This window comes from Scatophagus argus, chromosome 4 (assembly GCF_020382885.2).
Source record: "Scatophagus argus isolate fScaArg1 chromosome 4, fScaArg1.pri, whole genome shotgun sequence".
In the NCBI taxonomy this organism is placed as follows: domain Eukaryota; kingdom Metazoa; phylum Chordata; class Actinopteri; family Scatophagidae; genus Scatophagus; species Scatophagus argus.
Window position 1 is genome coordinate 9,647,129 of NC_058496.1, and position 25,624 is coordinate 9,672,752.

General features: G+C 40.5%; 1 protein-coding gene across 1 annotated transcript; it reads right to left on the bottom strand.

Moving 5' to 3' along the window:
* Window positions 1-271: 271 nt before the first annotated feature.
* LOC124058377 (pikachurin) lies at window positions 272-24,427 on the bottom strand. Its single transcript, XM_046387569.1, has 24 exons — window positions 23,698-24,427; window positions 19,199-19,308; window positions 17,858-17,944; window positions 17,382-17,408; window positions 16,981-17,098; window positions 16,748-16,883; window positions 14,579-14,745; window positions 11,331-11,443; window positions 10,966-11,213; window positions 10,107-10,294; window positions 9,834-9,934; window positions 9,642-9,742; window positions 8,611-8,755; window positions 8,239-8,428; window positions 7,373-7,498; window positions 6,788-7,031; window positions 6,567-6,678; window positions 5,898-6,014; window positions 5,431-5,611; window positions 4,372-4,450; window positions 4,078-4,221; window positions 3,417-3,500; window positions 2,370-2,473; window positions 272-2,264 (listed from the first exon to the last, which is right to left on the bottom strand). Exons 1-24 carry the CDS (start codon window positions 23,801-23,803, stop codon window positions 2,113-2,115), a joined length of 3,180 nt encoding a protein of 1,059 aa, XP_046243525.1. The 5' UTR covers window positions 23,804-24,427; the 3' UTR covers window positions 272-2,112.
* Window positions 24,428-25,624: the final 1,197 nt, after the last annotated feature.

Genomic DNA, 25,624 nt, shown 5'->3' on the forward strand with positions numbered 1-25,624 from the left:
CTCTATTTTCTTAGCAAATTTCCTTTTTAGTCTTCAGTGTTATAACTGCTGTCACAGGTTTGCCCTGCTGGTTTGTAGCCTTCACTTTCCAACAATCTTCAGTGAGCACAACAGGTGAGAACATGCTACGAGCCTCCTGTGTACCTAAAGCGGGAACACCTTTATTTTACTTTATTTTATTTTATACATATTATCATATTATTTGTTGCAATTCTGTTTTTAGTTTCTTGTAGTAACATTTAATATAATAATTGGAAATTTCATAGCCATTTTATGTGTGCCAATCATTACATTACAAACCATGACAAGAATTTTGTTAGCAAGTTGTTTAATTGGCAGACTAGCATGTATTGCAGGTCTAGTTTTTGTACAGTGTACCAGTTAAAAACAGAGAACATTTCTTACATGTCAATTTAAAAAAGTTGGTAGAAGATTTTTGCAAATCCTGTCTAACATTATTTAACTTACGAAATGTGTTTTGAAGTCACTGTCTTCCAGTGGGTCATCAAACTTACTTACAACTGACACTTTATCACATAACAAATGGTTACACCTATACATGTCCGTACGACCATAAATTCTCAAGATATTAAGGGGAGCATTAAGGCTTGAGTAGTAGCTTGTTTCAGGGTGTGCACACTCAGCCATGGTGGTTCCTGCTTGTTTGTCCACTTTCATATCCATCTGGGTCAGTCCTTTGCAGAAATTTGTGCTATCTGGCTTCACTAATTCAAACTTAAAGCTTCAAATGGATAGCCAGACACACACCCTCACATCACATCACCAACATTTTCCTAAAGTCCTAAAGTGTAGGGATAACAGCTATTTAACGAACATCTTACATCATACTTTAGTCAGCACCCCGTAGTGTAGGACATCACTCGTGTCCATTCAAATGCCACAGTCACATGGTGTATTTCACTGGATGCATGTCATTCGAAACGTCCTTCAGCTCTGACACGCTTGCTGAAAATGCTGCAGGCACCCACAGACTTTCTGACACTCTCCTCAGACAAATTCAAGATGTGAACTCGTGTAATAAGTGACAATTTATTACTGGATTTGTTCTGAGCTCAAACCAGGTTGTAGCTCTCATGTTATTTGGTCACTGGTGACGGATTTTTGGAGAGCAACAACCTTTAACTTAACCGAGAATGTCTCTTTCTAAAAGCAAAGGTTGGGCGTGGGAAAGCACTGAACTGACAATCTTGCATTGCAAATGATTAAATAGAAGAACTGTTCTATTGATTCTCTTTGGTGTGAAAACAAAAGCTACAAAGCAACTCCACTTAAAGGCTGAAGTCCACAGTACTGTGGTTTGTTCAAATGAGGGTAACAGACCATCACACACAAATTCTCCAGGATTTTGGCTGCTCCACTGTGTCAACATCAGACTCTCGTGTGATTAGTACAGTATCTGAGAGTTCAAAACAAAGGAGCATGTAAACTAAAAGAAGAAAGTATTAAAAAGCAAATATTATGTGCAGCTGACATCTTCACCCTTAAAAATTAGTAATCTTTAAAAAAAAACTGACGTCAATCAATCTTGCAAAAAATGTATTCTACAAACTGATAATACATCACAAACAAGAACACAAATTCTACGACAATAAAAACAACAGACATCCTCTAGGGCCACAACCAAAATCCTCTACAAAGACATTAATCTCTGCTAGCTTCTCTAGGTCAGGTTCATGAAAAACTTGTGATGACTCTTGATCCTTTGGATCACTTGGTTCTTCCAGCAATCAAATAAGGATTTACAGTAGAAAAAATAAAGATACAATTGGAATCATCCCAAGAAAAAATGTCTTTCAAAAGGTTTTTCAAAGACCATCATTACCCGTAACGCTAACGTGTTTCTCTCCTTTCACAGAGTGCTTGTGCTTTGTAACATCCTCTGGTTGGTTTTTTGGGGTTTTTTTTTTTTTTTTTGCTGTTGCCATGTGCCATGTCAGCCCTGACTTGGTTGACCAAAATCTAATTGTTTTCAGTTTTTTTCTCATTCAGCGCTGGTTAGTCAGTTTCAAGAAGAAAAATCAGTTGGCTGAGGGGTTCACTCCACTTGAAAATAGTGCTGGAAATGGACTTTTATGTACTGAATCCATTTTTTTAGTTGGAGCAGGTGTTGATGTTCTTGCCGTCAGCAGCATCCTCCACCAGTGCCAGGTGATAATCAGTGGAGAGCGTGAAGTGGGACACGCAGCCCACCAAGCCGCCGATGTACTGTCTGTTTGTGTGGAGAGCTATCTCTTTCATGCCACCTTCAGGAAGAAAATATACAAATGCACACATTAAAATTATTGCTTTACCTACAGCACACACTATAATAGTGTAATATGAGATTATAAGTTGTGTGCCCCACTTACCAACATATAAGGGTCCATTGATATTGAGTTGTCTCATCTTTCCAGCTGACCTGCCTGTTTTTGCTCCATAGTCGTCCACTGTCAGCTTCCCTGTCTGGCCGTCCCTTATGAAATACATGACAGTGTAAAAATATTCTGTTGTAATTTTTTGGGATGTTTGATTAAATCTTTTTACGTCACATATGTAATTGAATAAATTCACTTTGAAGTATTTTGAAGGGACCGTTTACCCCTCTTTTCAAAAATACTGATAAGGAAAGAAAACATTTCCTACATGAAACTGTTCATATCAAAGACAGTGAATTATCTTCAGTAACCAGGTCGTGATTTGAATGAGACATTGCTGTTGAGGAAAGCATTTTTTCTCTACTTTTTTCTGAGCACCACAAGTAAAGTCCTGTCTAATCCCATTATATTTAATAGGAGGCAGGCATTTCATGGTTAGTATCTTCAAAACTTGACAACTCAAATGAAAATAATCTACATGGATAAACAGCAATACAAGTAAAATTTAAAATATGCATTGTTGATTTTGGGGTGAAATGTCCCTTTAAGGCTGCGCTTGGTTTATCAGTCTTCCACATGGGTTGAAAGTTCATATGTTTCTGCATGTCCTGCACAGGAAAGGAAAAGCTGTACGAATAAATATTTTTATATTAACATTGCTCGAAGGGATGAAACCAAAGAACATTATCACTTGACTGTGCTGTTTAAGCTGTTTTTCATGTCTTGCAATTTTACTGATTTGATTAATTTGACAAAGGCTAACACTACTCCATATCTGCTGTATGTGTAAATTGGCAATTGTTTGCCTACATGTTCATCATGTCAGCATTGTGAGTTGATAAACCATGTTACTGTTGTGTGTACAGCTTGCTCTGCTGCCCCTAAGTGGACAAAAGCAATAAATGCAGCTTTAATGTCTAAGCTGTAAAGTGAGTGAAAGATGAGCCACAGATGTATTGTGATCTCAGAAGTTTATTCCATTTGATATATATACAGTATATATATTTAATTATTTTTTATACATATATTTTTTTAGCTTACCTCACAGCTTTGACTCTGTGCCACTTTCCATCATTAAAGGTCCCATTGACAGCAATGTTAGCCGCACCACTGCCCAGGTTGTAGCTAGAACAATATGGAAACACATACAATGAGTTCAGCTGGTTGCAAAAGGTGCAGTGGGTTCACATCTGTATGGTACTGCCCAAATAAATCCTGATTCTTTTCCAGGTCATGCTCACTCTTCAGGTCTTTTTTAGTTTTGCCTCTACTGGGTGCTTAGCTCTCCCTGCCCTTTGGTGGGATCAGCATCCCTCTGCATCATCTTCAGCCTCCTCTTGCACTAAATTTTCTTCTCTGGCTGATATCTGCTCTTTTCTCCCTAGCCCATGTTCTGTTAAAAAGACAGGCTAGAGCAACCATGTGGCAAGCAGGACTTGTTTTTAATAGCATAGATATTTCAGTATGAATGATTAGATAAGACACGCTGGAGGGACTATGTCACTCGGGTGGCCTGGGAAGGCCTTGGGGTCTGCCTGGAAGAGCTGGAGAAAGTGTCTGTGGAGAGGGAAGTCTGGGCATCCCTGCTCAAGCTGCTGCCCCCGCAACACGTTTCCGGATGAAGCGGAAGAAGATGGATGGATGGATGGATGGATGGATGGATGATTAGATAAGCTTAGGTAGTTGTTTTGTAAGCAAATACCTGAAGATTAGGGCACCATCCTGAAGCCCCATGGACAGGAAGTCACTGTTGGGTCTCATTGGACTGTCTCCTCGCCATAGCAACAGGCCATCCTTGGCTGTGCTCTTGAAACGCATGAAAAGGTTGGTCCTGGACCCAGAAACCCTGAAAAAAAAAAATGAATGAACTAAATGAACATGTATTGCAAAAACCAAGAATTTTGCCGTGATAGTAACAAACAATATTTCTAAAGCAGGAATAGTAAGTGAACATATCATGTGACACCATCTTTTGCAGTCCTGTTTCACCACCAACCTTTTCAGGATATCTCTGTTGTCGTATGTCAGGTAACTTCGGCCAATGAACTGCGGGATCTCAATGGCTTCTGTCACGGCTGGGCAGAGAAAAGACTGTGTTAACTTCGTGCCATCACAAGGTGGCAGCATCAACATGGATGTACCGACTCTGACTAAACTAGTGGACTGAAGGAGAAACACATACGGGGAGAGAGGTTCTTTGTATATTCAAAGGTAATGGTGGGCTAAGGTTATTATAATGTGCAGGTTATAATTATCTACTTTTTGAATTCATAAGAAAACTTACTGTTCAAACAGTAATTCCCACACTCTGTTCAATGAAAGCGTTAAAAACAGAGAAGGCAGATAGGCTTAAGGGATTAGGCTGTCCAATATATCATGTTATTGAACATTACATGATAACAGGAAAAAAAAAAACAACATATAATCCCTGAAATAAGGAAAGATCAAGCCTCACGTTTAAAGCCATATATTACACACAAACAAAAATACATAGCTATTATTAATTTCTTTACAGCTGATTTTAAAAATGAAGATTAATTCCAACCATGTGAGACATATATTTTTAGTTTTATTATACAAAAGACATACATATCAAAAACAGATTTATTCCCAGTCCTTAAAAGCATATGACAGCAGCCTCAAAAGATCTCTTTTGATAAACAGTGTGTGATCCACACGCTACGTGACGTGTATCATGTCTGAAGCTCTCCTAACACAAAGCAGCAAACATGAAATGGCAGTCTCCTAAGCTTAGTCATGTTGTGGAATGCTCATGTGGCCACTGAACTTGCACCTATTTTTTAACTGTTGTAGTATGTATAGTATGTTTACTGACTAAATAAGAAGCATCAGGCAAAGACTCCAAATACATGGTGGATGCCAAGTTGAGTGAAGGGTCACAAACACGACTTTTGCTCAGAAACCTGCCATTAACGTCAGGTGTGAAACCAAACATTATCAATCTGCCTTAAGTTCACCAAAGTGCTGCGCAGACAAAGTGCTGGTGTTTGACAACCTGGGATGAGAACGTATGGGAAATTCATATACTACTGACCTTTCTGGCAGTGCCTCCCATCATACCCTAAGGGACAGTCACACTCATAATTATCCCACTTGGGCCTGCAGGTCCCTCCGTTGGCACAGGGACTTTGCACACATGGGTGGGCAGAATTGGCCACATTAACTCCACCAGCGGTGCCAGATGTTATTGGGATGGTACGGTCATTGAGTATGAGCTGGAGCAGTGAAAATAAAAGAAACAGGCAAAGACGAAGAGGAAGCAGAATGAAGACGAGGTCTAAAAATTGAAGTAGATCCTTGACATGTTTATCAATTTTGTTTCTGCAAAGATGATATGTGCATCATATTTTCTGACCTACATCGACATAACAGAATAGTAGTAGTAGTAAGTATTTGAAATTAGTTCATTAGTTCAAGCAATGATTTCATTAAACAATGTCACAATAACCCTTACCAAAGAAAATGATGCATGTTAGGTACTGAGTGTGAATATGCTGATACCTTCTGAATAATTCCAGTGAAGGGCTTTATTACACCTGCTGCCCTCTTGGTTTTATCATATTCTGGAACTCCACCAATATAAAGAGGTGAACTGCAGTTAATCTGAGTGAAAGCTCCCTGAAGAGTGAAAAAAAGAAAGCATTAACACAGCGGTAGAGGTAGAAATTCCTCTTACAGTCACTTTAGAATTCAACGCTGAGCAAATCGAACATTTTTCTAAGGCCTACAAAACCAGGACTACAAGGTGAGTGTATGTTCGACTGACAGACTGCTTTGCTTCTGTTCAGTGTGTAATCAGTTGAAATATCACCTACACAACCTGCAGAACTGACTGCAGCTCAAAAAGATGACACCGTCTGAGTGGCTGCCGGTCACAGCAGCTCCTACTCCACTTTGAGTTTGATACAATACCTTTCTTTACTGCTAATAATGCAAACTGTTGAGATACACTGCAAATATGTGTGTTTTTATAGTTTTTTTAAAAAAAAACATTTTGTGTAAATAGTTCCTTATTTACTTTGTGTATTTTTATTCTATTTATCAGTACCTTTATCTGCTATCCCTGTGCTGCTGCTGTGACAATGTGAATTTCCTCACTGTTGGACTAATAAAGTATTATTTCATTTAATCTTAAGAACTTTGTTGTGAAGCAACAAAGAAACTAAATACCTCAGCGATCCCTTCCATTGGCCTCTGGCTGTCCACCTGAAGGATACCACTCTTTGCTGTGCGAGACACCCTCAGCTCATGCCATGAGTCCATACTAATCTGCTCTTCACTCCTGCAGCAGAGATCATCACATACAATAGAGGCCATCTAATTAGAATGGATGATAGCAATGAGAATGTGAAGGAGACAGAGAATCGTCTGAGAGTGTATCTGTTTAGTACCTTATTGTAGCTGCCCCAGAGCCACAGTCAAATCTGAACTCTACATATCTGTTGACCAGGTTGATAGCCAGGAAGTCTCCGCTGCCTGCGTCATCGCTGTACAGCAGCGTCCCGTCGGGCATCGATGGCCGAAATGTCAGCTCAAACTCCATGAATGACAGGTAACTCTGAGAGGACTGAGGCCACGGGATGACAGCGTATGAAAACACTGTCTCGTTAAAGAGAGGTGAGGACAGTGAGAAACCTGGAGAGTTGGAGAGAAGACACGAAGAGAAAAGAGCCGGAGAGAAAAAGGATTTCGGATAAAAGAGTTAAGAGGAGGAAAATGAATAAGAGGAAAATGGAGAGAAAGTACACGGGGAGGACATGCAATCAATCCCACTGCCTCTGAATGGGAAATAATAATCCTCATCGCAGCCAATTTTCCTTCACATTGCAATCAACTGTTGAGTAATTACCTTAAAAGGTCTGTGTGATAATCTATGACAGGCACTTTCACAGCGGCACAAAACTCCTCTTGTAAACAAGACAAGTGTGCGCTCTTTTTGTGTAGGTGTGAGGAAAAGGAAAATAGATTTGACTCACTCTCTTCACAAAGTGCTCCTCTGAAGCCGAGCGGACAAAGGCAGATGTAGCCATCGGCGCGGTTTGCAAAGCAGACTCCTCCATTGGCACAGCTGATGAGGTCACATACGCTGTCGCTGCACTCACCTGAGCACAGAGCGAAAAGGAGATATGGAGTTCTTAAGACACTGTCATGCACATGAATCTGCACAGATAACTGCAAAAGATGTGGAAATATTTTTCAAGAAAGGTGAAAGAATGATTCAGGGGAACTAATAACATTGGGGCAGCCCAAAGAGGTTGGAGAAGTGGCTTGTGACCAAAGGGTTGCCAGTTTGATTCAACTCCACCCCAGGATGGGCAGAAAAAATTTGAGTGTGGTGGAGAGATTAATAACGCCTCCCCCCAATTAGCCAGCTGCCCTTGAGCAAGGTACTTAACCCCCAATTTACTCCCCCGGGCTGCATGACATGGCAGCCCACTGCTCCTGTGTGTTTCGCTGCATGTTGCATGTATACAGAAATTAAATTAAATTAAATTAAATTAAATTAAATTAAATTAAATTAAATTAAATTAAATTAAATTAAAATTAACATGTATGAAGCTGTCACTTCACAGTCAGGTAAAAAGAGGGATTTTCTTACACTGACATATTTTTATACTTTCTTGTGGGTTGAACTGAATGCTGTCATTTTTTAACTATTTTTTAACGAAGTGAAAAATAATTAGTTAGTTATTAGTTAGTAGTTAGTAGTTTCCTCCTAAAGAGGCATGACTCATGCATGACAACTGCTACTAACCTGCTTGTCTGAGCATCAAAACCCTGAGAACCAGTTCAGTATGAGCAACCCAGAAAAATAATTAAACAAACCCAAAAACCTCCTCACCTATGTCAGCTCCACTCAGAGCTTTGCCCAGAGGCCAGGGTCTGATGTCTGTGGCTTTGTTGTTGACGGTCAGACTCTGAATGCAGCCGACAAAGCCGCGATTTGTCCCTGTCGCCCTGACCAGCCAATAAGCACTCGGGGATCCGCCCACATACAGCGGGGAACGAAAAGTGATCTTAGTGTACTGGCCCTGAAAGAGTGAGGACAAACTTGATCCGTTGTTAGTGTTAAAATACAATACTCCACTACCTAAATAGAGTAAAGGGGAATAACGTCATCAATGTCTCGTTCTTTTGTGTTAATAAAAAAAAAATGCTGGTAATGTAGAGGAAGAGATCAAAATTTAAATGGAAATGTAGAAAATTTTATTACCTGAGAGCGTCCAGATATGGGTGTGTCATTGTCCATACGCAGCCAACCACTCATGCCGTCCCTGAATATGGTGACTGTGTGCCACTGACCAACAACAATACGACTCTCACTGACTATCTGAGCTGCTCCTGTGCCACAGTTAAACCTGGGGGACAACAGATCAAATATCCAGTTGTTACATATGCTGAGGTGATAAAAAACAACCTTTTTTCAGCATAATATCACACATATGCATTGTCTATCTTATTGTTCCAACATTTTTTGTGGCGACACCATTAACTCAAATGAGAAAACAGTATTATACTTACGTCCCATATGAAGTACACTAAATACACAAACGTAATGGGGCACCTGATCATCACACCAACAGGGACTTTAATGACCTCAAATACTAAATACTAATTGAAGCTTTGCACCTATAACAACTTCCACTCTTGTTGGAAGGCTTTCCACAAGATTTTGGAGTGTTTCTGTGGGAATTTTTGTCCATTCATGCAGTAGAGCAATAGGTGAGCTCAGGCGCTGATGTTGGACCAAAAGTCCTGGCTCATAATCTCTGTTCCAGTTCATCCCACAGGTGTTGGATGTGGTTGAGGTCAGGGCTCTGTGTGGGCCAATCAAGATCTTCCACACCAAACTCATCCAACCATGTCTTTATGGACTTTGTGTACTGGGGCACAGTCATGCTGGAATAAAAAGGGCCTTTCCCAAACTGTTGCCACAAAGTAGGAAGCATAACATTGCCCAAAATGTCTTGGTGTAAGGGGCCTAGCCCAAACCCTGAAAAGTTTATCAGTTTCGTTTGTCAGCATTGATGAAATCATGGGTGGGGGACATTATCACTACACCACACTCAATTTTTTCCTGCCTGTCCGGAGGGGGAATCAAACCCATGATCTTCCAATCACAAGCTGCTTCTCCAACTTCTAGGCCACGGCTGCTAATGTAACTTTAAAGTTTTACATGCTACTTTTATCCACCAGCCAGACCTAAAGAATCTGAACCCATGAGTAAATCACACATTTCTTCACCTGTAGTGCAGCTTGCCTCGCACCAGAGCCAAAGAGGTAAAGTCTCCACGGCCGTGTTCATTCTCTCCACAGTACAGCAACAAGCCATCCTCTGCATCTGCCTGTACCACAGTGAAACTGTTTCAAAGCTCTTTTTCACCCTTTTGAAAGACAAACATAAGCAGGGAGAAAAAAAACCCCGAAGTGCCTTACCTTGAACTCCAAAGTGATCTGAAATGTCTGGTAAGAGTTCTTCAAGGGTTCAAAGGTCATGTGCGAATGGCCATAGAACCTGGGAAAGTTCACCAGAACCACTGAAGAAAAACAAAGGATTAAATTATGAATGAATGAATTTTATAGATACACAAAACTGGAAATGTCACATGACTGAGAACCTTCACCGACAGATGCATGTTTCCAGACAACTGAGAGCCGTCTCATCGCAGCACTGTTACCAAAGCTTGGGCGTAACTGCACTTCTCTCACCCTCCGAGCAAGTGTCCCCTCTTCGTCCGAGGTTACAGTGGCAGCGTGAGCCTCCGTTGTCGTAATCACTGAGACAGAAGCTGTCTGGGGGGCACACGGTATCGTCACAGGTCAGGTCGTACACACGGGGTACCTCACCCTTCCAAGGGGACATGGTTGGAGTGGTGGTGGTGGTGGGCAAAGTGCTCCTAAGGTGGATCAGAGGGAGACAAATGATAAGTTTTGTGTTCTGAGAAAACAAAAGTGCGACATCAGTGGTTTAGCTAATGACCATGTTTCTCTTGCAAATGCAGAGTTGTAAAGTATTTATTGCAAGACCAGTTTCTGTCCTCAGATTTATCTAAAGATTTTGAATTTCCATTTTTCTCCTCAGAGTTACCTTTTTCCCTCTGCTTGCCTTTTAATCAAACAGCTCTAACAGCAAAAACCAAAATGTTCAACCAAATGCTATAGAGCAGTAGTTACAGGACTCCCTATATTTGCTGCAGTTAATGACATGTTGAACATCACATCCAGAGCGACAGCTTAAATTGTTGTGATATTTCACCGCTCCAGACTCCATATTTATCAAATAATTAAGTGGAAGAGCATGGAGAAGGTAAATTGTAGGTGGCTTTGAGGAGAAGGCAGAGAGCGAGGAGAGACAGCAATCTAGCAATCAACGAGCAAGAGGAACAGTGATTTTGCTGAGATAAAAAAAAAATCTACTTAAAAACCCTGTTCTTTTTCTCTCCATACCTGAACACCTACAAATGTTCAACCATTACATCCTCCTGCTGATGATGAACAGCAGTTACATCTCATCAAATAAAAAAAGATTCCTCCAGTAAAACAGAAGGTCAGCGAAGGTACATCTTACCTGGCAGTGGTAGAAGGGGAAGTAGTGGTGGCGTCAGTAGTAGTACTAGGCTCTGAGACGGGCGAGAAAACCAGATCTGTGAAGTCTGGGATGATGGACAAGGTGGCGGAGGAGGCTGGAGGGACAGTAACGTTGGGAGGAGCGATGGTGTTCATACGATAAATAACATTCCGATCAGACGGCGAACCAGAACGTGAGCGGAGCTGAGACTTCACGTTGCCCTGATTGATTCCTGGGAACGGCTTCAACTAGGAAGAGAATTTGTGTTCATTTTCTTTCCAATAATGACTTCATTTAAATTTGATTTACTAGATTAAATACGCCTAAAATGTTGACGGGTCCAGCTGTGCTACGTAAAAACCCACCTCTTCAATAAAGACATCATAATCAGAGTCATCAATGTCGAAGCCATCGTCATCTTTGATCCCTGAATCTGTGAGGTAACGCCTGTAATCACCACTGCCAGCATCTGATGCAGCTGCTCAGAATGTCAACAAAGATACAGGGTGTTTTATTTCATGCGTTTGAATGAAAAGAAATCCATGATGACTGCAATGAAATGTCAAAGCAAGAAATACAAGTCAGCCGTTAATAGAGACGGAGCAATGGAAGAGACACTGTATATATATATATTGTAAAGTCCTTCAAATTTGATATTCATCTTGTAGCATGACATTTCCAATGAGTCGCAGGCCCAAAAAGCTGCCTGCTTAAAATATGTACCAACATCTGTTCTACACTCTGTATAATAAACAGCAGAATGATCTTTAAATAGTTTAAAAATGAGGTTTTTCTGCTGTTGCTATTATTATTCATCTGTTGGTTATGGTCCACATTTAATGGACTTTAACATAAAAATGGCTGCTCTTAAAGAGGCCTCGACACAGGTGATCTATCATTTGTCATGCAAAGATCCTCATCAGGATTTCATATTTACTTTTTGTATCACCAGTCAGATTCAACGTAAAAGATGTCATATTGAGGTTACTGTTTGAGAAAAAGTTGCAACTGCAGTCTCACCCATGAAATTTTATGGCAAAATGACAATGACAATGAAAATGACCCCAGCAACAAACACAATGACAAATTCATATGAAAGCTGTTTCAAAGCACAAATGAAGAGACTGAAGAACGATGGCTGGTTCTTCTGAGTTGACTGTGTGTAATTATGACTGATCACAGGGACACAAATATTAAAGAGTGATAAAATCTTCTGGGTCCAGTGGGTCTACCTGTTAGTCTGTACCCAGGCCGCTGCAGCATGTACTGAAACGTGTCTCCTCGATACACAACGGCAGCTCAAAATGTGCAAATAGAAAGCCAGACAGTGAATACAGTGAAGATTTTTTGGTTAGCTAATATTCAGAAATTCCTTTTTACAAAATAACGTACAAAACCATAAAAAAACACAGAATGTGCATGTTCAGTGTGACACCCCACCACCCCACCCACCCCCCCAACCCCCGCCGTCCACTCCACCTTGACAAAGCTTAATCTTAGCTTACATAACAACATTCCCTCCCTCTTGTCTCTTTGCTCTTCCAACGCCCCATCCCCACTCTCAAATACTGGAAGCCCATCATGTAGTTGGTCAAGAAGTGTATTTTATATATTTTACAGTTGTATAGGACTGATATTAAACAACTCACACAGATAGAAAAACAGCTCACGATACTTGACTATTAAGCCAGAATGAATGTCAAGATTTAAAGTGCTAATGAGCAGCCTAATAACATTAAATCTAAGTGCTGGCATACGGGGGGGGGGTTGCACGCACGCACACACACACACACACCAAAAAAGCCCTCAGGAAACTAATCTTCTGTTGTGTAACAATCCCTCTCAATCAATACCACCCTGTTTCCAACTGCTATGAGCACACACACACAGTTGTGTTTCCATCACTTTTGGGGACATTACATAGACTTACATTGATTTCCTGGAGTCGTAATCACCATCTAACCATAATAATAAACATTACTTGTCTAATCCTAACCCTTACATTAACCTAATCCTAACCACACGCTAACCTTAAAGCAAGTCTTCACCCTAATAATTAGTGATTTACATTGTAGGGACATGCATTTTGTCCTTTTGTCCCCATAAGTAAGGTGGGTCCTCAGCACAGCTACAGGAATACACGTCCACACACACACACACACACACACAAACTGTCACAGAGAGAGCGACAAAAAAAGTATGTCAGTCAGTCAGTCAAGCCTACCCCTGCTGATTACTCGAGCAGCGGTGCATTGTGTGTGTGCATGTGTGTGTGTGTGTGCATCCATCAGGGGTGTGGATGGGCAGAGAAGGGGTCTGGCATCCCGTCCTTAATCCTGTCTGATGAGACTCGAACGTAACCCGCTTTTATCCCCTGCTAAGAAACCACGCTTCCCTAACTCTTTGGTCTTTGTCCGTCTGTCCCTCTGTGTCTGTTCAAACTGGCTCATTTGATCTTGCTGTAACTTTCATTGACATTGTTCTTCACAGCGTCTCCCTGTCTGTCTTTCTGGTTCTGTCCCTCTGCCTTTGAGCAGTCCAGCAGTTTGACAGCTAACATAGCATGCGAAGCAGAAGCCGCCTGTCCACGTGGCTTTCTAGAGTCAGCGGTGTGGCCTGAAAAAAGCCTGGATAATGTGATTGAGTCTACACGGCTGTTTGATTTTAATAGTCATATATAATCATACTCCAAAAGCCTTATATGCACAAGTACCCACTCTCTCTCTGTCTCACAAACACACACACTCACACACACACACGAGCATGCCCACATATCTGTAGGTAAATTGCTTAAATGTCGTGGTCCTTGATCCATTAAGACATTATTTAAACGGCATGTATGTACATGTAAGTCTGGAGCACACCTGTGTGAATGTGTGTTTTAATATCAATCAGTCCTGACTGTCCCCTCCCCCCATTGTGTCATTACATCTACATCAAAAATAATAAAGTAAATGTCTGTGTTGCTTTATCTCCCTCATCCAAGGCTTCAATCAGGAAAAAAAAAAACCAACTGGCACACTGACAGGTGTTGTCCTACATTTGGTCAAGAGCTGAGAGCAGCAAACTCTCATACTGTACACCATGTTTTTCTGTCAAAACCTACAATAAACTCTATTTATTCTATTCATTTTTACTTGGATGTCAACATGATCTTCACATGAAGATTCGAAGCGGTTTTGTGAGCCTCCCAAAGACCAACAAAACACAGAAAGCCTTGCAAAGTTTGAATTTCAGAATATTATGCAGTGGAATTACATGCGATGGCACTTTCATAGCTCCATAACTATGCTTCATCTCTAAGTTCAGTTAAATACAATTTCTAAAAACTAGTTCACATTGCTGGGAAAATAAATGTCCCAACAGCAACGCTGGGATCCTTACAGTGTGGTTTGACATGGTAAATCTTTTATTGTGACGATAGCTTTTGATGACGCAAAAAAATTAAAAATAAGCATAGTCTGTTTAGTTCTCTGTGGGTGTATTGTTGAACCTAAACTGAAACTGACTTTGTTTTGAAATGCGGTTGAAACCAGACTAACGAGGCAGCCGAGACTAAACTTTCCCGGGTGTCACATCACAGCACGGCTCAGAGATCAATGTTTGGCCTTACCGAGAGTGCGCACGGGGTTGTTGATGTGGCTGGGAGGGCTTGCTCCATGCACGCTGACCGCCCGGACAACAAACTGGTACTCTGTTTCCGGTAGCAACCCCTTCAAAACCATGGAATTAGTTTCAATGGGCTCACGAATATACGTCCACTCAGTGTCCATTTCTGGCCTGTGAAATGACGAGACACACGTAGGATCTTATTTAGGTTTTGTTTTGTGATTATGTTTGTACAATATAATATCATATGCCTCCACTTGTGCCATTTAAAAAAAGCAATCATGAAAGTGTTTCTTTTTACAAAAATGTTCATTTAAAAAAGTAAGAATTCTCAAAATATTTTCAAAGTGGCTGTTTGACATGTCATGACATGTTTCTGTGAAGGACGTCTCAAAATACTAATGTGATCTTTCACTTGATTATGTTCCTCCTGCTGTTGTCTGTCCCTCAAAGTGTCTGTCAGTGATTGCAAAAAAGTACAATGACTAGAAACAGTAGCTTTGAATTATTCAAACTCACAAAAACACAGAGCAACTTTTCAAACAGAACAAAAATAACAGCTGATTGAGATGTTTTTCTTTTTCATTATGTCGCTATTTTTGAAGGCCTGTGCTTTAAGCCTCAAAGCTTTATTTTCTGCTTTAATCAAAGCACTGGTTTGAAATACAGCCGAGCAAAACACAGAATGATGAACTGCTGAACTTTATTTTTTCGGCCTATCATCTCCAGCTTCCATCTTGGCTGCCATTTGGGTGTTGAATCTGGGCGCCTGGAGCCACAGCTATCTGTTGAATAGGGTCAGCTTCATCATCACTCAATGTCTCTCTTCAGCACTGCCTCTTTTGATGTAAGCAGAGCAAGATTTGCTTCTGAGATGGCCCTTTTGTGTGGAAAATACCCTCACATGCAAAAGCAGATACTGATTCATTTCTGCTCTGTCACAGTAAGTGACAGTTTCTCAGTTTCTCTGCCTCCGTCTCTCTTTGTCTCTGGCTCTCTTTATTCAGTCTCAGGGTGTTAACTCTGCACTATTAAGTGCAAGAACACTTTTTAAGTGTTTTTTTTAAATCATTTTCACTTATTGGGGCATTTTTAAATTCTGTCTATTTTAATCTGTGCCTGGCAAATCATACAATTTTTTTCTGGGGCCAACTTCCTTGACATTGTATTCTGAGGCCTCATCTAGACATGGGAGATCCTTTCCATACCCTTTGTGTGTGTGTGTGTGAGAGAGAGAGAGAGAGAGAGAGAGAGAGAGAGAGAGAGGCTGGACACTACAAGGCAGAAAGACAATGAAATTCATTCACTCTCTCATGTCTCAACTGACCCAAAAGTCAAAAACTCAACCGGTTATATTGAGCAGACCAGCAAAATCCTCACAAAATTCACTGTTAAGAGAGAGACGTCGTGTGTAATCTGTATTACAGTAATGTGATGAGTGGATGCAGAGGGTCTGATGAGGGAGGCTGAATGTACAGCTTTTTTACCCCTTAGTGCACACACGTAAAACTTTGAAGCTAACTCTTTAAAGCAGATTTTCTCTCACGATTCTTCATCAGCATTTTGCTTTATATTAGTATCATTAAAGCACTCCTACACTACCAAAGTAGAAATCATTAGCCATTGTGTTTTAATAACATAAAGCATTTCCCTTAAATTAAAGCCATTAAAATGGCTTTCATGGTTAAAAAGCCAAATTTATATTCTGTGTATACTTATCCCAGTTATATTCATTATGTTGAAAGAAATAAGAAAATGCTCAAATTCAGAGTTAGATGAAACGACTGATACCACCCTCATATCTGCTTATCAACTTAGATAATTAGTTTAACTTGGAGTCAATTAGCTTAGCTTAGCATAGAGAGTGGACACAGCGGGGGGCAGCTAGCATGTCTCAATCCAAAGGTTAAAAAACAGGCGTGCTAACAATGCTAAAACTCACACATTAACATGTTGTATCCACACCCAAACCAAAACATGAAAGCAAAAAGAACCTGGCAGTGAGATACAGTATAAATCCAGCACCTAACTTTTCAAAAAATGACAACATTTCATTTTGTACAATGATTAAACAATACACAATGTCTGTATGTCTGTCACAGCAAATCTATGCTGGTGAACCAGAAAAGGCTGGTTTAATAAACATAAAGCTGATCAATCAGTTAAGACGGACCTGATGTAAGCCACAAGGAAGTGAAGGACAGGTGCGCTTCCCTCGCTCTCCCCTTGCTGCCATGACAATGCCAGCTCTGTGTCAGATACAGCCATGACGACAGGCTGAGTGGGGGGCGACGGGGGCATGCACATATCTGATGGCACGGAAACTGATGTGAGTGAAAAGTATTAACAATACAATGGTGGAAATAATAGCTTTGAAATGAATGCCCACTCCTCACATAATCTTACCATGTGAAGCAGTGCTGACATCTCTGGGCATGCTCGGTCTACCCTCCCCTGCCCAACCATAAGCTCCAACGCTCACTCTGTACTTCGTGTTCACTTTAAGGTTACCAACGTCCACATCCTAGAAGACGTCACATGGGGGAGTACGGGTAGACATACAGATAGATGTGGAAAAATGAACAAGGCCACATCAGCAAGCATGGTTAGAGACAGAGGAAAAGGAGAACAAAGACAAGAGGCAATAAAAAAAGACAGTGGAAGAAGAGAGGGAGAAGATTAAATGATCAGGGACTCTTTCTGAATGTAAGTGGGACGTAAGTCATCCAGCTATAAATGTCAACTGCAATATGAAAGCAGTGACATGGCTTAATTCAGAGGGAAAAAAAAGAAGTTATGATACTCACAAAGCTTGCTTGTCCATCAAACTGCCCCTTTGAGAAAAAACAGCAGAGACATCCATAAATGCTGGAGTGCATCACTGCGAGCACACTGTCATAAATTTAACTGCAGGTCCAAACAGTTTACCCCGAGCAATTTCTCTTTACATTTTCTATAGAAAGTCAGAAAGGTGTTTATAAATTCTTGCAAGATTTGATGATGGTGGATGGTCTCCCAGTTTTTATTAGTTTTAAGAAAAGATAAGATAATCCATTCATAGTCCCATAACTGGGAATTTGCAGTGTTACAGCAGCCACAAGGATACAGAGGGTGAAGAGCATGCAAACATTTTTGTACAACAATGGAGCTCCGCGGGACAGAGGAATGAAATGACTCGATGTTGGGTGGTGGTTATAATGGAAATACTAAAATCTCTTAAAAAATCTAATCAAAAATGTCCGCCATTTCAGACAGTCAAGCATAAAAAAGTCAGTGTACTCACAGTGGTCAACATATCCAAACTGAGAGGCACCTCCATAAAAGACGCTGCACCAAGTGGACGACCATTCCTCACCTCTGTATAGAAGACCTGAAAGTAACGCATGCAAGGCGAAAGAGAAACACACATACAAACACATATTGATATGATATGATTGATTTTTTTTTTTTTTCAGTAAAATCAAACCTATTTTGGAGTTGTGTGGCTCATTTTGGGAGGTATTTATGAATGTCATGTTTGTTAAATGTAAACACAGCATTGGGGGTGGAAATACTATGAGGAAACAAAATTATGGATGAACTTCCAATGTGATTGGTCAACTGAACGCACGTTTATCTGTGAGTCGAGGGGAGAGGCGAGGTAGCTGACTAATCCTCTTAGTGCAGACATATGGTCAAAAGCGGAGCACACACAGTCATAGTGATCCACATTTTCTTAATGGTTGAATCAAAACAAACACAAGAAAAGAAGGAAGTAGGAAAGATGGAAGGATGGATGGGAGGAAGGAGGCTTTATATCTCATTCATAAAACATGTGAAAAAATGAAAGAGAACAAACAAAAATTATGGACACACAACAAAAAAGGAAAGACTCAGCTCACGTTGTGCAGCAACAATACCTCATCAAATTGCGTATCACTAAATTTATGTCCGTTACGTTCCCTTAAGTTCTCGAAGCGCCAGACACTAAATAATTTGTGACCACATCTTTCAGAGCCACATGGCCGCTGAAAACCCATAAAACTGGCAGTGAAGGAGTTGCATCAGTATACCAGAAATTTCAAAATATGAGCTTAGACCTCAAGGCCGTCCTGCTGGACAGTGAATTTGACAGGCACTTTAAAAGCAGGAGAAAAAAAAAAATAAGTCAGCAGCTTGCAGAAAGAAACTGGCATCAGTTCAGAAAAAAGAGAGGAAATTTGATTTATGACACATCTGAGAGGTTGGATTTTTTTTCTGTTTGCCAGGTTGAAAACCTCTCTATGCATTTTGAAAAACAGTTCTTATAAGAAATGTGTAGGTGTGTACTTTTTAGATTGCTGTTTGTAGGGCTGAAAGTTTTCTTTTTCTCTTGGTTCTGAGCTGTTTGTTTGCTTCCATGTGACAGGTGTTGCCTCAGATGTTCTTTAAACTTCTTTAAGCCAAGAAAGACTGGAGCACAACAACATTTTCCATCTCTTCCAGAAAAGAATTGAGAGTTGCACGTCCTTAAGCATCTGCCATATGCTTTTTTCTATGTGACATGAATGCAATATTGATACTGACTGATAGCATCTAACAGCTGTCCCATTAGTGCTGCTACATCCGTGTTATTTTGTAATGTAAAATCACAGTTTCGTACTACCTTGTATCCAGTGATGGTGCTAACGTGTCGCCGTGGCATCTTCCATCGTACACGAAAGGCGGTGCAGTTGATTGTCTCCAGCTGGATGTCCAACGGAGGACTCAGACGATCTGATTTATACAAACACAGACATAATCAGTGATGGAAACAGAAGATAAATACAACGTGCTGTGTGTTGGGCAGACGTTAGCTGTGATGGATTACTGAACCAGAGATCAGAGATGAATCAGAGAATCAGAGATGTTAAACTTCTGCAGTCAATGTGTACAATATTTTGAGATTCTTCAGCATCTCAGCATCTTACAATCTTGTTTTCTGGGCAAAAAAAGAAATCTGTGAAAAAAATTATTAGCACCAAACAGCAGATACACCAAGCACAGTGAGGTAGGATTAAACTCACCAGGCGGCCAGAAATTCAACTCCAAATGAACTGCAGATGTTGCTTTGTATATGCTTGATGTCTAAATAGGAAACTGTTTGCTAATGTTCATCAACAAAACGAACAACGTAACTGTTGTGTTTACAGCTCCAACGCAAAAACGTTGGCCAAAAATGTGCCAACAGAGATTTAAAGAAGATGAACTACAGCAACATTTTTGAACGTACCTTGACGACTTCAATGCTACAATTTCATCTATGTGAAGACTATTTTTTGAATAAAGCATATCAATTAAAAACCTAAAAACAATTTTTGGTATATGCAGAACTTTTCACTAAAAGCAATTCATTTCATTCCAAATCAAAACAGAATCTACACTGTATTTCATTGTCATCTAGTGAAAGGGTGTAAAAATGACCTTATGAAATGGTATAACCTGTAGCTGGTTTATGATAACAGCAACTGACTCTGACTTGAAATGTCATTATTTTCATGGCTATGAGTTATTCAATTCTGGGCTCTTCTGTGGCACTTCAGGAGATTGTGATTGCTCTCTCAGTGTTTAACTGCAGTCTTGAAACACTTCAGAAGCCTCTTATAGAAGAAATACAAAGACAACGCTAAAAAGGTATAGACCATCAACAGACTTAGTGACCTACTGTATATGTATTATCTGTTGTTAATGGAAAAACATGAGCACACAAGGACCCTAATGGCTCTCATGTCATAAGTATAGAAGATTGTTATATCCAGACCACCAAAACACTCCTTAAAAAATGGATAACAACACAGAATAGCTATTCTTATATTTATTTATATTTGATATGAGAGTAGATTCTTATATGGGCTGAAACACATGTGTCCATCTCTTCCTGTCTGCACAGTGTACAGTTCTCCACTGGTTAGCTGCTGGCAGAAAATTTCATTTTTCTATGATCGGCACCACGTTGGGATTCAGTTCAAAAGTCATATGGCAGCCAAAACTGACCTTTCTCTGTCAAAGTGAGTGAAGAACATCGTCTGACTTGGGGGATCAAACCAAAGCTAGCATGACATTGCGGAGACCTGTAAATTGAAATCTCATGTAGCTGGAGAACAGCTCTTTTCCACTTTCCCTTTTCTTTCCTCCTTATTTCTTGTGACTGCCCTCCTACACTTCCTGTGACGACCTCTCTCCTGTCCTCCCGATTCCTTTCCTGTCTGCATCTCCCCTGCTTTGTCGAAGCTTTCTCCCTGCTCTTCAATCTGAAGGGGTAATTTAATGTGTCACCTAGAGAGGGGACTACTTAAATTATCACCTTCATGGCCATCAATATGGAGCAGCTTACAGTGGTGCTTCATGTTTTAGGCAGGTCTGGGTACAAATATTAATGCTCAGAGGGACCGGAGTAAAACTAATCTCTAATCAGCAGGAAAAATGAAAATCTTGACATAAACCTCTGAAGTGGGTGGATTATTTTTGGCTGGTAAGACTGGATTCTGGTGCATCTCCTTAGCTTGCCATGGAAACTGCATGGTTTGACAAACACAGGCCTGAGGTAGGTGTTTGGGCATTTTTAAAATTGTGAAAACAAACAAAACTTTTGTATCTAATTGGTAAGATTTGTGACCAGAATAATTCCACAGCTCTGGGTGCATAGTACACCAGTGTCTCCAGAATCAAAAGGAATTTCCCCTCTGGGATAAATAAAGGAAATCTGATTCTGATTACACGACTCCCACTCACACAGACCTGGACAGTGAGTCTAGTCACAATCACTGGACTGGATGCAGTGGTGACATCAGTTAGCAGTGCTACATGGCCCCCTACAAAGCCCTGAAGGTGCTTGTTGATAAGTACACACTGGAGACTACTGATCAGAAAAGAACCACAAGATGATACAATGTCACTTAACCGTGCACACTCATAAAGAAGCAACTGCAGCCTCACATACAACACACATGCACACACAGCCCTTTTTCCAAATTCATTAATTCAACAAACACTACAAAACATTAGCATGATGCTAGAATGACTCATTACTGTCTGTATCTACAGTTCAAGTATCGTCCAAAAAATAGCTTCACCAATGTTGGATTTTTCATTATATTGTCAGACATATTGTCATTTTTTTAAAATTACTGCAACTAAAATCAACTTGGTGTTACAAAATGTCCAAAGTGCATCCCAGATGTTAACATCCCCATCCCCTGGTACTCCGTTACACAAAACAGATAAAAATAAATCAATCAACATAACCAATATCAACAACAACCGCAACTCGTATGCAGACAAACAGGACAATATAAAACCAACAACCCAAAAATGACAACCGCAAAGCAACATAAAGAAAAGGCAAAGAGCAAGAGGGGTAAGTAAAAGCCTCCAAAATAGAGGACTGGACCACAATATGCATTTGTACTCCACTATACAGGGATCAATCAGATACAGTATTCAAGCACATCATTTCTGTTAAAAATGAACAGATCACCCAGTGGATACCAACATTATCTGAAGGAAGTTAATATCGGTCTAATTTTAGTCCAAGCAATTCCACACTGCACTTATACATGCGATTTTTGTTTGTCAGCTTCAAACATATAAATACAGAGCATTTCTATCTGTTATAGGGTGCAGACAAGACCTTTCAGGCAAGTTTTAAAGCTTTCATTCATGTCGAGATTTCAATGTTTTTCACACTTTTGTAACGCTCTGGTCCTAAATGTAAAAGGTGCTTTCATAATACCTGCTCCCACTTGATCAACAATCATTCAGCCTCAAACTCAGCTACTTTCTTTCAGACTTTAACACTTGTCCTTTCACTCTGATTCTATAGCTGCACTTTCAGAGTCAGGCGTGCAGAAGTGCTGCTCTTCATCGTGGCTTAGAGAATAACACACCGAATATGAAGAGGTAAAAAGGAACTCCTGCTGGTCATATATTCATTATCTTTCGCCCAATAATATTGTTTGTGCTGAGTGACATGATAGAACGAGTTATTTAAAATGCAGGATTTTCATGAGAAGTGTAAGAAATAAAACGACTGAACGATTCTTTAAATAATTCAGCAGCTTATTCGAACTTGTCATAAAGCTGTCAAAATCCTGAAAAGTAGACCACCTTGGGGAAAGATGTCATTCAGACTTAACTCCTTCTAGTAGTAGCAGAGTTGTTATTCAAAGGCTGATGTGATTCATGTGGACATCGAGCCCTGTTGACATTCTCCCTTCTCTTGGAATAAGGCCTGAAAGACCTCAAGAAGAAGAAAAAAATAAATAAAACAAGTACAAATGTCACTGGCAGTCATGAAGACAGAACCACAGCAGCCCTCTGTATGGCAGTCCCAGCTGTGGCGAGGTTTCTGTGCTGACAGACAGATGTGATAGTCAGCCTGCTATGGCCTGTGGCTCCGAAAGAGCGAGCGAGGGAGAAGTACGACAGACAGCCAGAGAGAGGCTGACAGTGAGAGAAAAAGGAAGCGATGGAGAGAGAGTAAGGGGAGGGAAAAGGTAAGAAACTGGGATTGAAAAAGTGTTCAGGGCGACAGGATAACAAAGAAAAAAAGGGGGGGGGGGGGACACTGTGGAGGTGATGATTCAACAACCAGGGATTTTCTTCCCATAGGCAAGTTTGTTGATGGGTACACTGAATATTTCCTTTGCTTCTTTTTCTTTCTTTCTTTCTGCCTTCTTCCCATCTCTCTTTGACAGATGTTGACATATCCTGCTTTTTGGACAACACAATGTTTTGAGAAAAATAATAATAGTAATAAAAAAAAAAACAATTATGTCCCCGTCTTTTCTTATCCACAAATGTTCTGCCTCAGACTCATCTGGAAATGTTAAAATTGCACTTCTTACTGACAGTCTGTAGCTCATGATCATTGGTTAAAATGCAGTTTTGTGCAGCTACGCAATAACTAAAGGACGTTATTTCTTGCCTTCATCACCATAAACTAGGGATGAGGACTTCACAAGTTTAAACTCGTCACTTTGATTGTTAATTCTCATGTGGCGTGACAAACTACTGTTGCAATCAAACAAATGGAAAAACGAGCAGGCACAAATCCACAGTGTTTCAGTATAAATGATGATTACACCTTGGTAAATCTTTGGTATATAGGTCAGCGGGTGAACTTACCAGATCTCCGAACATTTGATCTTTTTGCGCAAAAGCAAACGCTGGCTGTGGATATTGCGAAGAGGAGTAAGTATAAAAGACTCCTTTCTTTCCATGTAGATTCCATGTCTTCTTCGGCTCGAAAGTTTAAAAACGGTCAAACGTTCATTTTATCACACACTGAAACGCGCATGTGACCGCAAATCAAACTAATCCCTTTGCTGACAAAAGTCGCCTGTGATAAAAATCGTTTGTTTATTTAAATTTTGGCGCAAACGCCATCCAAAGACTGGCAGAAACTGCCCGAGAGGAAAGGCCAGTTACGGTTTGACACTGATAAGATTACAGTCTGCAAAAGATCAGTGGGCTGGACACAGTAACGGACGGACAGACAGCTCCTGTGCCCCAAGAGGCGCGCTGACAGACGACGAGGAGCTGGGCTGTCCCGATAGCTCACGCGTAATGCGCAACAACTAAAACAACTAAATGGTGGGCACGGTCATTTTTACGCACGAGTCTCGCTTTCGTGTGACGCTCCGGTTCACGTCCCAGACAGCAGATGAGATGGACAGCGAAGTGCAGGAACGTGGGGCCATTTAGAGCTAAGAGGATAATAAGCCTCTAATCCGCACACTGGACACAGATGGAGAGCGTGTCTTGACGCAGAAGCAGGGGAGCCGCTCAAGCAACAGACACTCCATCAAAGTACACTGTGTGTGTGTGTGTGTGTGTGTGAGTGATTGACTGTCTTGATTGTCCGCGTGTACAACAATGACCAGAGCAGGGCAAACAATGAATCCATTAATGTAGCCCAAGGCAACTGCTGTACTCATTAATATGTGGCTACAATTGCTGTGTGTGTGTGTGTGTGTGTGTGTGGGTGTGTGGGTGATAACTCACAACGTGCACGTGCATATGTAAGAGATGTTTGCAGGAGAGCTCAGCCAGTTCACTTTAGAGGCATTTTCTTAGGACTGGGAGAAACAGTGTAGGCACAAATAGTACTAGCTACCGTAAACACTGCAAAAGCAAAATCTGTCAGGTAAAATCTGATAAAGTCAGAAGCTGTCCAGAGCCTTCACATAAGTGACTTGGTGAGACTGTAGTTGTAGCCATGCCGTGACATGATTTGCAAAAATTAAAGTCAAACAGGAAACGGTAGACAATTGTTTTTCCACTTTTTTTCTTCCCTCAGTTTAATTATATTATACATATTAGACCCTGACGGATAAGCGGTATAGAAAATGGATGGATGAATATATGAGAGGTAGCACAGCAGAAACACCTAACCAGCAGCCACAAACCTGGCCGATCTGTTAAGCAAAATGGACCTCATTCTCTGAGCCTGGCACATTCTAAATCAGAATGTAAAATCTAGAAATTACTCAAGCCATCAATTTGTCCAGAATAATCTCAAAATCCTTTTATGCAATTCTGATGCAACACCCCCCCCCCCAACCTATACTGTCGGCTACAGAAAGTCTTTCCAAGAAGAAATTTAAAATAAAACTTTGGGGTCAGCAACACATAATGCTAACTACATCTTCTCTGTACTTATTTTATAATGACTATATCTGTACAATAGTGCAGAACTCACCATTCATTCATCAAAACCCCTCTGACAGCAAGCCAGATGTAGCCGTCATGACGTAGGTTATTCACAAGACATAATTTTTTTTTTAGAACATGACAGCTCAATTTTTCCCACATTTTAATGGCTTCATTTAAACATAACACAATTTGTCTCTCATTCACCCATTCTCTCTCACAGGTACACACACTTATAAGCACACACATTTATAAGCAGCATGAAGACATTACAGAAAATGCGCAGAATAATAACACAGCAGCTATAGGATTTTTCTTAAGTGGTTGTTAAACGTGTTGGTGTATAAGCAGGTGATGGATGACGTTATGGTGACAACATGATGCAATCAAAAATGTTTAA